Source organism: Pungitius pungitius, chromosome 16, assembly GCF_949316345.1.
Source record: "Pungitius pungitius chromosome 16, fPunPun2.1, whole genome shotgun sequence".
NCBI lineage: Eukaryota > Metazoa > Chordata > Actinopteri > Perciformes > Gasterosteidae > Pungitius > Pungitius pungitius.
The window spans coordinates 592,941-606,842 of record NC_084915.1 but is presented as its reverse complement, the minus strand read 5'-3'; the positions used below and the strand labels follow the sequence as shown (position 1 = coordinate 606,842).

The following is a 13,902-nucleotide window of genomic DNA, read 5'->3' as shown; positions in this document are numbered from 1 at the left end:
GGCGCGGGGCGCTATCTGTGTGCGACGTTCACGTGCTGTGGGACAGAAGATGACCAAGGAAACGACTATGGAAATAGGACAACGTGCTGTCGTCACGCTGTTGTCGGCAGGACGCGTGGGCTCCGGGTACGTCTGTGTCTGTGAATTCACATTTTTAAGAGACAAATAACTTCACACAACGGGTTCATTTACATCCCTCGGATAACCCTGCTGGAGAGTTCTCACACTCACGCATTTGTTTGTTTGCGTGTAAATGCTGCTCCAAACAGATTGTCATATGTGGTTAATAAAGTTGGATTGAATACATTTAAATCTTTAAAAAGCCATTCATTTATTTTGCAGGGACAATGTACACTAATCAACTGTAAGTGAGTTAGCCAGAGGCTAATTTCCATCAGTTGTCCCAATGAAGTCCAGTAATACATTTGATCCAAACCTGCCCTCTAGTGACAACAGCTGTTCCCTACAGGGAGGATTATTCTGCAGTTCAATCAATTAGGCTTTTTATTGAGGGCGATCATGGGACGTTTTATTTCACAATTCCAAACAAATAAGCTCTGACAAGTTTGAGACAGAAGGACTACACATGCTGCAATTCAACAGCTCTTCAACCACAAATTCCAGGGTTATTTCTACATGCAGAGCAAGAGTTGAAACCCTTTTATGGATTTACTTCTCATCACAGGGCCGTGGTTCAGACACTGAGCCGGCATGCACTTAACATCTGGAATAAGCTGCAGTTGAGTTTCAAACGTAATAATATGGCTTCAATGGCTCCAACTAGTTAATCTGTAAAAATCTGGATTATTTGAGCTGGAAATGATTTAGATACTTTTTATAAAACAATATTGTAATGATCACTATTATTATTGTACATTACGTTTCAAAAAATCCAGTCAATTTGTAAGAATGTCATATTTTTTTATTTGAGTTTTAGAGAAGGAAGAACATGCACCCAAAAACAAACATGGTGACTGCATGTATGTAATGCTAGGGAAAGAGAGAGATGAGCCTGGGGAAAAGACCGTCATCTTAATTCCTGAAGTTGTCAAAAGTGTTACGAAAAAGGACAATCAACAGACAGAAGGTGCGTCTTTCAGTTACTCCCTTTTAATTAAAAGTAAAACAGGAATATATAAAATGATTAAAATCCACATATATAGACAGACCATATAGGACATGAAAACAACAAAAAGCAGAGGAGGATGCATTTACACTGTACATTTCATAATTCAGTGCACAAACCATGCTGGTTTGGCTCCTGTGTTTTTGCACTCAACAGTCAGTCAGCGTCACAATGGTTCCCTCCACAAAAAGCCACGGGATTGGATAACTGCAGGAAATCAGCTCTGCGTCAAACCAACAGGAGGTTTGAATGCAGGAAGCACAAGTGAACAGCTGGCGTTAGGCTTTAAAGGAGCTCCAGCCTGGTCACATGACCTCAACGCCACTCACACAAAGGAGGACTGGTGTTCTCAGGATGGCATCTAGTTGTCTCATTTAGAGCTGTCTTTAAGACAATTTAAATATTTGTATTAAACCGTTAACATTACTTCAGCTTGCATTTAAACGCAGACATCATTTCAGGCGTCTAAACACCAAAACGCAGGATTTTGGGACAAGTGGAAAAACATTTTTTCACTTTGGCAGCAGGAAGAAAAAAAATGATTCATATTCTAAAACTTCCGTGGGTTTCTGAAATAGTACTTTGTTCCCCTCCCAAAAGATTCCAGAGAAGAGGTATCAATGGAGTCAACAATACAGGACCCGGGCATCAAGCAGCATTCATCTGCTACAAGAGGAAAATATCTGGATTTCAATTCCCTTTCCTGTTACATCAGTTTGTGTGCACCATGATTAGAACACTGGGTTCATGGTCACGTCATTTTGATCCCTAGTGGCTAGTGGTACCAGGTTGTCAGTAGATGTGGATCTCATAGTTATAAGGGCTTTAACCTCATCTCTCTGAATATATGCTCAGACAGACACTTTTGGCCTGTTTGTGTTTATACACCACAGCCAGTACCAACTGGAAGTTGTTTGACTGACTATAACTGCTTTAGGCTGGGAAAGAAGGACTCAGCAGTGAATTTATTAAACTTCAGGAATAAGGGAGTATTTTCATTTTTTATCAAAGGGAAAAACTGATTCCACAAATAAATAAGTGTTTTTTTTCTAGTTGAACCCCTTGGGCAAGCTATAGGAATCACAATGAAAGAGTCTTGTTGGCTCATATCAGCATGTCAGGCGTCCCGTATTCGAGCAGAGACCCTAACAACAGTCTGCCAACAGAGGACCAGCCGCTTCAGCACAGCAGCAGCTGCTAAAAGAGGAAGCTCCTCTGCCGCCATAAGCATACAACTTGAACACGGACACACAGCTTAAGTTTCTGAGAAGCTGCAAAGCAAAGGCTCATCCAGGAGGCCAGCAGACCACTATGCAGAACTCTTCTCAAGAATTCCACTGAAACATTTTGGCAACTAACCTTTAGGCACAAAGCAAACTATCCAAACAGCATCAGCACGGGGACAGTTCACCATCAAAGATACATACTGCATACTTCTAGATCTATTCATTCATCTAGATCGCTTTGGTGGGAGTCACTGTGTTGGAGACATTGGTTATAGAGATGTTCTCTCCAATATAATCTTACTATATGGCCACCAAAACCAAACATTCAAAACGTATAATCAAGATAATACACCTGATCCTAAACAGTGTGTCAACAACAATCTAGATTGATATATTTATCAATGAATAATAGCACTACAAGATAAGAAAAATATATATCTTTGATTTTTGGGGTGAGCTTGCCCTTCAAAAAGCAGCACTCGCGAGCACCTATGTTGCCTCTGCAATACTGTCCATTTTGGATGCAAAATGAGTCCAATTCAAAAATAACAAACCGCTAAATGAGATGGATGGTGCAGCTTCAAAAGCAGAGCTGTGAACAGTGGGAGCCGGTGAAGTGATGGAAGAGAACGTTGGTATCAGCAGCAGCACGAGCCCCCGACCCACTGGTGCATCCAACGTGCCAAACACGCCGGACTGCATCATAACAAATATTGTAGACATGAGTCTTGGAATGTATGAAAATATCTTAGCCCTGTCTTGTACAAATACGTTTTTACACATAAGGTTTACTCGTCTTTTTTTTCCTATACCAAATCTTTGTAGAGTTTAAAGCAAATGCAAAGAGGATGTTAAACAAATGAATGTCACAGTCTACTGGAAATGTGTTGTGTAAGTTCTATTCTCAAACTTTGTTCCAGCTGCGGGAGGAGTCAGAACGACAAGATTATTACAAACAGGGCTCTCGTACTGTCAATTCAAATTCTCAGCCACACAAACAAGCTATTGGATGTACAGTATTTGTACATTATATTTAAGTGCATATATTGGGTGGAGTTTACCCTACTGAAGAAAAGTCATTCAAGTTGAATCGAGCACTTTCAAGAAAATCATGTGCAGTTTGCAATCTTGATGTGGTAAACTCCATCCAGCTTGTAATTCAAGGTGGTTGAAACAAACACAATTACTTCCAACTACAGTTTGAGTCAGACTGTTGGCTCCCTTGCCACGCACACACACACACACACACACACATACAAAATGGGCTTTAGCTGTCGTCCTCTTCGTTGCTCTGGGTGTGGTTCTTCTCCGGATTGGAGGAGCCTTCAAAGCGCTGGGAGGCGATGATGGCCTGGTGAGACATACTCTTCCTCACGATGTCGCCTTTCCTCCACAGGGTGATCTCCTGCAACCCCACCACATGAAACAAATGATATACAACATGGAGGAGGGGGCCATGGACTCTAACCTTGTAATACATTATAGAGAAACTTTGGTATTTCCTTTTCCAATTCCTAAAAATGCCCTGGTATATAACGAGTGTTACAGCCTCTAAACAAGCAATGAAACACCAACACTGGATGTCCAATCAAAGAGCTTGTTTCAGGCATCAATCCATTCTCAAGAAGAAATCAATCTTTAAACCCACCAAAAAAAGATGCTGACACTCACCAATGTGTACAAATTGGGACTCATTTTTCTTTCAATCAACAGTTCTATAATATCAAATTACTACAATATTTTATTATAGTGAAAACTGCTTATATTGAGTATGGTTCCAGGGATCAATTTCTCATGGAAAGCGTTGGACATCTTTTAGATACAAACGCCGTAGTAAGTTATACACTCACCGGCCACTTTATTAGGTACACCTGTCCAACTGCTCGTTAACACTTAATTTCTAAGCAGCCAATCACATGGCGGCAACTCAGTGCATTTAGGCATGTAGACATTGTCAAGACAATCTCCTGCAGTTCAAACCGAGCATCAGTATGGGGAAGAAAGGTGATTTGAGTGACTTTGAACGTGGCATGATTGTTGGTGCCAGAAGGGCTGGTCTGAGTATTTCAGAAACTGCTAATCTACTGGGATTTTCACACACAACCATCTCTAGGGTTTACAGAGAATGGTCCGAAAAAGAAAAAACATCCAGTGAGCGGCAGTTCTGTGGGTGGAAATGCCTTGTTGATGCCAGAGGTCAGAGGAGAATGGCCAGACTGGTTCGAGCTGATAGAAGGGCAACAGTGACTCAAATAACCACCCGTTACAACCAAGGTGGGCATAAGAGCATCTCTGAACGCACAGTACGTCGAACTTTGAGGCAGATGGGCTACAGCAGCAGAAGACCACACCGGGTGCCACTCCTTTCAGCTAAGAACAGGAAACTGAGGCTACAATTTGCACAAGCTCATCGAAATTGGACAATAGAAGATTGGAAAAACGTTGCCTGGTCTGATGAGTCTCGATTTCTGCTGCGACATTCGGATGGTAGGGTCAGAATTTGGCGTCTACAACATGAAAGCATGGATCCATCCTGCCTTGTATCAACGGTTCAGGCTGGTGGTGGTGGTGTCATGGCGTGGGGAATATTTTCTTGGCACTCTTTGGGCCCCTTGGTACCAATTGAGCATCGTTGCAACGCCACAGCCTACCTGAGTATTGTTGCTGACCATGTCCATCCCTTTATGTACCCAACTTCTGATGGCTACTTTCAGCAGGATAAAGCGCCATGTCATAAAGCTGGAATCATCTCAGACTGGTTTCTTGAACATGACAATGAGTTCGCTGTACTCAAATGGCCTCCACAATCACCAGATCTCAATCCAATAGAGCATCTTTGGGATGTGGTGGAACGGGAGATTCGCATCATGGATGTGCAGCCGACAAATCTGCGATGCCATCATGTCAATATGGACCGAACTCCCTGAGGAATGCTTCCAGCACCTTGTTGAATCTATGCCACGAAGAATTGAGGCAGTTCTGAAGGCAAAAGGGGGTCCAACCCGTTACTAGCATGGGGTACCTAATAAAGTGGCCAGTGAGTGTATTTTATACACAGTACTGTATTGTGGTGTTCTGAAATATAACCACTGAATACAGCTTGAGCATTACTAGTGGAACTAAATATTATTTTCATCATCAATATAGTTAGTTTTCTAAATACTGAAACAATGTGACAATTTAATTCATCACAATATGTCACAGCCCAATATAAATCGTTGTTTTTTCCAGTTAACGGTCCAAAACTCAAAAACATTATTTTACATTCAGGTCAACCCGAGAAAGGTAGCAAGGCGTCAAATATTGGTTACTAGAGCTGTACTGAATGTCTATTTTCTTTTTTTTTTAAACAAATTGAAGCACCAACAGTTTTATATTCAACAGATAAAACGTATACTTCAGCAATTCACTCTGTACGGTCAGGGATGATAAAGAAAAAAACAGAACTGATCCTACATTTCCCACAATTTAATGTGGATTTTGTTAAATCCTTATGCCTCCTAAATGCCAATTTATTTCAATTCAGCAACAGCTTGTAATGCATTTATCTTTTCCTCCCCAGATGAATAATATCAGTGAAAGACTAAAGTCCTAGAAAGCAGAACAACAGCAGGACCAGAGCCGACCCTCGTGTGACCACACACCGATTAGCTCCAGGCCAACACGTAGCCGTTAGCGCAGCACCCCCACCTGCTGTTTGAAATAGCGCCTCTCCTCCTCATCGATGAGGACCAGGTTGAGGTAGTAGCGCACCGAGAACTTCTTGTTGATGTCCCTCATGGTGGGCGTCATCTCGTAACCTGCTAGAAACAGCCGGATGGGGATGGACTCTCCTGCGGCACAAGGAGACCGAGGCATTGTGGGACAATTAGACTCGCAGCAGAGGCACAGGTCACAACCCACCGGGGCCTCGTTGTTACCTCTGACCGGCGCGCCGTCCATGATCTCGTACTTCGCCATGGTGTCGTTCTCGTGGTACACGTTGGGCCCCGTGCCGGTTGTCTCCCGCTTGATGATGTCGATCTCCATGTGTCTGATCTTGATCCTCACCAAAAGGAAGTAAATCTTCCCGACGATCACGTCTTTGAGGTGATACCTGCGCCACAAAAACAGCACCATTGGTCAAACGAAGACACACACAACACACTCAGTGGAATGGAGAGGTGGCACCAAGAAACTCATTCGTACTTGGATTTATTGTACTCAAACTCTATGTGCAGACAGTCCTCAATCCCCACTTCCATTTTGATGGAGGAGTTGAGCTCCGGGTAGGTGCTGAGCGTGTGCACCACGATGTCAAGCTCCTTGCTGATGTCATTCAGCCTCCGGCCGACAGTGGCCCTCAGGAAGTAGCTGCAAGATGAGAAGGCCACATGGCGATGAAACAAGAGGACAATGCTGCAAAAAGACCTCGTCAGTAAAGCCAAACCTCTCTATGCCATCAGTGGCAAACATTTCCCCCAATACTTCGAAAACTGACTGTTTAATTTCTTAAGTCAAACTTTAGTCATTATCTGACGCATAGTATCTCATTATCTTAAAATATTAGTATTTATTTCTTTGCTAGCCACTAATGCCTGATTGCTCATGTTAGCCATGTTGCTACAAACCAGCTGTTTTCCTTTACAGTGGTGTACACGTTAAAGGACACGTCCCACTCAGCGTGTCCGCTGGCTAATCACATTAGAGGACTACTCCAACTTTTGGGGAATTTATTAGCCGAGCTTATTCAGTGGCAACAGTTTACATATACATATACAGTAGTATATAAACTAGTAATTCTCAGTGACTTCAAAAAGATAACAACATTTAGATAGAGTAGAAAAATAATGTTTTATTCCCAATCTCAGTAAACTAAATAACTCACTGCATTGGATAGTTTTCAACGAATCCTTTAGTACTGCTTCACATTTGACTGTTAGAAACTACGGTGACAGGGCAAAGCTCACCGTAGTTTGACGTTCTGGCCGGTGTAAGACTCGTAGGGTTTCTCCACGTGCGTGAACTCAAAATCAAACGTTTGGGACTGTGTGAGCTCCCCCGGCCGAGCCAAGTCCTTCACGAGAGACACAAACTCGTGGTGGTTCCCTCGGTCGTAGTACAGCTCTGGAAGAGACACGTTAACGGCATTCAGACAATGTTATCAGCAATTCACACAAGCTTTTTAATCTGTGATCAAACGCTTTGAGATGATGAAAGGAAAAAAGTATTTTTGCATACGATTCCGTTCAAACTGTTTAACCTGAAATAATTATGTACTATTGACTGGGAATCAAAGTTTATCAATTGCAGTTTTAAACTTGGTATCCACCATATAAACTACAATTTTGCCCTTCAACTTGTGATCCAAAGCACTTCTGCTTCTTCTTGACTATGAGGGCTTGCGTCACTGATAAAAATGTCAATATGCATTTATGCTCGGAGAGTGCGGATAGTCAAAGAGGAACTCCCGACTGCTGCTGCTTACTCAGCTTAACTTGGCACACTGCATTCTAATAAATTACAAAATAACTTCAACTGAACTGTAGTGTACCAAGGAAAACAAGCTGCACATGGACTGAATGAGGGGCGGTTTCCTTTTTTCCTAGTGGTCCCCAAGGCCAGCTTTACACAGAATGACCTTTGTGCAATTAGTAGCCGACTTCAGATGTGTGTGTGTGTTTTTTTATTGTCATACTTTAAACACCAAGACTGGACTTAAAAAAGGCAACAGCATTATCACTATCAAAATGTACTTTATGTAGCCAGACTAAAGTAGTAGTACTCATTAAGAGGCTGAATAGTACACAATAGAACACCTAGGTTTCCACTACCGCTATAACAGGGTGACCTGTGACCTATGTTTCAGCAGGTTTTTATGGTGGAGTTTAATCCAGACTTTATACTTTTTATGAAATAAGAACATGCTTTGTCGCTAAAAGATTAACCTGCAAAGTAGCCATAGTTGTCCGATTAAGATAATGGAGGAATACATATACACATTTTATTGGATAGAAGGGGAAGAAGTAGCCAGTATTTGAAAAAAAAGAAGTGAATTCGTCGTAAACGAGTAACTATTGTGAGAAATCTAACGGGGCGTGTTTTAACTACATAAATATACAAGGTTCAAAGGTCAACATTCCAGCCAATGGCCGATGTGTCAGCTGACATTCGCTTGCACTCACATCTGTCACGAGACCTGGCACTTCTCAAACACTTGTTACGTGCATGGGCCGTGTGACGTAGACGCGGTTCACGCGCTGTTCGTTTCACAAACATTGAATAAAGTACGCGTCTGTTTAAGCGGCTAACGTTAGCTGCCCAACAGCTCCTCTCCTTCTCTCACCTATCTGCCCGATAAACTCCACCTTGAGGCCGCCGTGCTCGAACCTCTTCCCCGGGTACTTGAGCGTCACGTTGACTTTCCCCGACACCGTCTCCCCGTCGTAGAAGAGAAAATACTTGTCCTTCCTGCCGTCCTCGCTTTTATGCTCCGCTTTCTTTCTCGTTTCGGCGTCATTCAGAACTATGTCGATGTCCGCACTTTGACCAAAACCGAAGAAGCTCATCGCTGCGGTTCAGTCGAGCTCTCAATGGCTCTTCCTGAGAAACACCCCCTCCTGGTTCTGTAAAACGGTGCGATCAAGAGTTTCTTCTCGTTAGGCTGTGAGACCTCCAGCGCTTAAACCGCTTCTTAGATTATTGAAAATACAGAGTTACAACCGATGGAGTGCGCATGCGCGGGCAGTCACGTGAAGACCGGCTGTATTTGTCAAACGTTTTTTTTCTTTTGTTATTACGTTTGATACAAACTATAGTATCGGCGTTATAGTATGCAACTACTTAATTGTTGAATAGAGCCTTTTAACTTACTGCTAACTTTTCCTAAAATATGTCTGCACATTTATGGCGCAGTAGCAGCAGGCGGAAGAATCTCGGGCTCTCCCTCTGAAGTGAAGGACCGTTCTGTGATGGCAGCATGGCTCCGCTGGGCGGCGCAGTTCAACAACAACACGAGGCGGATTAACCTTACTTAGTTACTCTACCGTTTTTGCATTCCTAATATTTTATGCCATTGTTTAGTATTTTAACATTTCCATAGCAAGATAAAACCTAAACTATATGGTAAACACTGCATGTTTTATGTTTTGTATTTTAAATTCTTGATACAATGGGAAAGTTTAAGAAGTTTTCCTCACACAGTGCATTGCTAGAAACACTAACTAGTCCGTACCAAGTTTTTGCTAAAAAGTTAATTTGCACCAAATGAATTAGTCAAAGACGTCACTGTTCAACTTCTTTTTTTGCACCCATATAGAAGTAGTTTCATATATTAGCAGTTATTGAATAACAACTGCAGTTAATTGTAATTTGTTCCTTCACCTTGTGCTCAAACATGTAGCAAACGTTACCATGCATAGTTGGAGCATCTAACTCATCCAACTAAAGTCCTGTTTCCAGGATTATTAATTTACTATCTTGTCCTTCAGCTCAGAAATTTAAGATGCATTTTAGAACTCTTACTTTTTCTTTTTACTCTTAGTAGACACTGCAGCTGTTCCTCCAAGGTAGGCATCCGTTCCATACAGTATGCATGCAATTGGGTCACACTACTTTCTCATAATGTGGCACCTTGAACTTTGACCCTTTTGCCCTTTCCTGTCAGAAAGGTATGCAGCCTAGCATACCAGGAAATGTGATCAGGTGCAACAGAACATCCTAGTCATTTTGGCATACACCACATTTCATATTGGTTATTGGGACATACCAGTCAAGTATGAGGAAGAAACTGTACTGTGTGTTACTGCAGCTTATTACAATAATCCTTTGGGAACAGACTCTTTTGACTACGTAATTAGTTCTGGTGATTTCTGAAAAAAGATTGGAGAGATCTTCCTTTGACAACAGTTAATTGACATCCCAAGGGCTTTTATTTTGGAAAGATCGAGACGCTCCAACGTTTCCATCATAACAATGACTCCCTTTTGAGACGGTGGGGAAAGAAATCTAAAGTTGTTAGTAATCCGGCAGTTGGAACATCTGAGTGTCGTATGGGGAAATTCTAACAACTCCTCCCCGTGTTTGGACCAATGACTGCAAACCTTTAACGAGACCCTTTCAGCTCGAGACCAAATGTTGGTACCGTGAGGTTAGGAGCAGCTGGATCTTTGCTCTGATGCAGACTAATATCTTGTCAATGTGTCACCTCATCACAGTCATGCTGTGATATTTTTCCAAATAGCCCCCATCCTTCTGTCGAATGCGATTTGCTTCCCTTTCTGGCCACTGCTTGTTTGTGTACTGATGCCATCGACAGCACAACTGGAACGGGTCTATAATGTCTACTGAAATTAGCATTTGGCTAACCAACTAGCAGGTGCTTCCTTGTGGGCCATCCTGCTGGTCCTTGAGGAAGAGACATATGATGGCGCTTTTCTGGCTTTTACATGAAGAAATCCAAGAGACAGTCCAGTTTGTCTTTCAACATTGCCTGGAAATATGAGAGCATGGCAACACAACATTTCTAGAGGGGTTGGTGACAGATCAGCTCTTTATTCAATTTCATTTATTTTATTTTGTATGGCCCAGAATCACAAATAATACATTTGCCTTCATTCCACAGTATACACATGCAACATCCTCTGTCCTGAAACCCTCAAAACAGATATAATCACCATCCACTGGAACCTGTGGAGACGGAAAGCTCAACGATTTGAAGAAAGAAGCAAAGTTAGGAATGTGTCTGTATGATGACAGAAAAAGCCATGTGACTCATAATAACATCGATAGGACCAGGATCCAGATAGAACCTCTGAGGCGAGAGAGCACAAGGACTCTGTGGAAGAAGTTAGGAATAGGTCCTACCTACATACCTCTGTCCAAGCACAGAGCCTTGTGGAACTCATCCAGGGTTCACCGCTTACAAACCCGAACTGAGATCCAAAAAATTCAGCTGAGTGCGGTTCCTTTAATACCAATTAAATGTTCTAGTCTCCGCAATGGAATAAAATGATCAATGGTGTCAAATGCCGCTCTGAGGGCGAACAAGTCTCTGTGCTATGATGCAGTCTAAATCCTGAACGCTTAAATAAACCATTGATAAAGTCACAGCTAATTTTGCAACTGCTTTCTCAAGGGTCAAGGGAAGGATAGATTAGACACAGGTCTGTAGTTAGCGAAATCCTATTGATCCAGAGTCTTTTTTTAAGGTGTTTATTACGGCTACCTTGAAGGACTGGGGTACATGTCATGGTAACAAAGGCAGATTCATATTATCCATTAAAGACGTGCTAAATAAAGGAAAAACGTTGCTGAGTGGCTTCGTCAGAATGGAATCCAAGAGCAGAAGGTTTAGACTTGGAAATTGTTGAACTGAGTTGATCAAGATTGATGGGAGAAAAGCCATGTAAGTGTGTATCAAGGCCCACAGCCCTGATACATACATACAGACTATCAATCTTCTCTCTAATAGCTAGAATCATTAAAGAGGTTCATTAAGTGGTTACTGCTGAGGTCTAAAGGAATACACGGCTCAACAGAGCTGTGACCCTCTTTCCGTCTGGCTACAGTGATGAAGAGAAGCCACGGGTTGCTTTTGATTTTTCTATATTTATGGTGAATAATGAGTTGCTATTTCAGAGGGTTTTCTTTTTGGCTTCAAGACGACTGAGAAGACTGCCTAAACTAACCTAGATTCCTCCACTAGTTCTACTGCAGATCCACCTACCTCCACACTCCACATACACATACACCTCAAATTCTGGTGCTGAACTTTGATTCCTTTATTTTTAAACAATCCCATAGCCTTATATTCAAATTCATTCTTCCGTAGCATTATAATTTATTCTATTTTATTTGATTCCTTTTGTTATCTTGTTGTCCATCGTCTAACAGTCGGCTGTTATGTGCCAAGTCATATTCCTTGTATGTCATATGACATATTTTGGTAATAAATCTTTCCTGATTCCTGATTCCTAAATTGGTGCAATTCAAGTATTTGGCTGCCTTAAGTTTGAGGGTAATACCAAAGAGCCAACTTCCTTCTAGTTACCATTCTCCTTTCTGGAGGAGCAATAGTTTCCTGCATCACTCTCAAAGAGCCTGTAGCAGTATCAATTCTGAACTACAAACAGAAGGAATGACTCCTTTAAACGTGGCTACAGCGCTGTCAGATGGATGTAGTCATCAGTGATCTATTCATTGGCTTGTTCTCAGTATCATAACAATGACAACTATTATGAAATGTTTAGCATTATAGTCTTTCACTAGATCTGTTTGAATCTACGATTGATACCTTTGTTTTTTAACTGAACTGTGAAATCCTTGTTGGAGTCAAGATGGGAACATTTGTCCATATATCATATGGAAATAATTTAGTGTCCATGGTGGAAAAACCCATTTTGTGTTCTGGAGAGAAGTCCCCTGCATCCAGAAAGATGGAATTCCAAGCACAATGAATCCTTGGTATTAACATATCAGGATTAAAGGGCACCCTGCAGAGTTTTCTTGGTAACAGATTAGAAAAAAAATGGAGCTTAATTCCGTAATGCTGCAACCTCTGGTTCCAAAGAGTGAAGGCAAAGCGGCATTCTCTTTAATCTCCACCAGGGGGCGACTCTCCGACTTTTCTCTTGATTTATCACATCAGCAAACATCAAACAAACGTGAGTTTGGGTGATGCTGGTGATGGAGTAGTGTGATCTGCTGGTAGCCGCAAGGTTGGTGGTTCAAATCCCGTATACCTCATGTGCCATGTTGAAGTGTCCCTGAGCAAGACACCTGACCCCTAATTGCTCCCCAGGCAAAATATAACTCATACGTTATAATGCAATGTGAGTTGGTTAAAGGCCATGTGATGTAGTCACATGTGATGTGTTGTTCTTACATCCTGTTGGGCGTAACACGAGTTCTCTGGAAGTAACTGAACGGGAGAAGTGGACCGAACGGCCTCCTACAAACGTCAACCTGAACATTTAAGGTTTGGTCTTGAAGATGAAAAATAAGACAAGAAATAAAATGTGTGGACGAAGTGGTTTGAATATAGTAACTCAGTTCTATCATTTTTGTGAATAAAATATGTTTTCATTTTTCACTTATATATATATATATATTTGTTCGGTTGCAGATTTTGAAATTTAAGATTATATTTAGTCTTTTTCTTCTCTTCTTCACATTCAGACTTTTGGCCCTGATATGGCAGGGGGGGGGGGGGGGGGGCATCAGGGTGTCATCATGAGGAACAGCTAACCATCAGGGCCCAAAAAAACAACAATCCAAAACAGTGGAAAAAAACAGATTTGAAATTTGAAATGATAGAATTTGAATCCGAAAATATAAAATATGCAACCGAAAAATATCAAAAAACAAATATCAAAAAACATAATGCGATGAACAAAAAAAATGTTTATAATATATAAATAAAATAAATATTTGGAATTCATTGTTGTATTTTCTTTATGTTCATGTTGGACATTTCATGGATGTGAAGGACGGGATCGGAGGAGAAGTTCCAAAATGACAATATGCAGAAATCCTTGTCTCACACAGAAACAACACAAATAACGATTCCAG

At 41.6% G+C, this 13,902-nt stretch overlaps 1 protein-coding gene across 1 annotated transcript; it reads right to left on the bottom strand.

The window, feature by feature from the left end:
- Window positions 1–3,526: 3,526 nt before the first annotated feature.
- Window positions 3,527–9,065, bottom strand: LOC119215439 (vacuolar protein sorting-associated protein 26B-like). The gene is made up of 6 exons (XM_037467617.2): window positions 8,678–9,065; window positions 7,302–7,458; window positions 6,541–6,705; window positions 6,273–6,448; window positions 6,043–6,185; window positions 3,527–3,757 (listed from the first exon to the last, which is right to left on the bottom strand). The coding sequence occupies exons 1-6, from the start codon at window positions 8,898–8,900 to the stop codon at window positions 3,620–3,622; spliced, it is 1,002 nt and encodes a 333-aa protein (XP_037323514.1). The 5' UTR covers window positions 8,901–9,065; the 3' UTR covers window positions 3,527–3,619.
- Window positions 9,066–13,902: the final 4,837 nt, after the last annotated feature.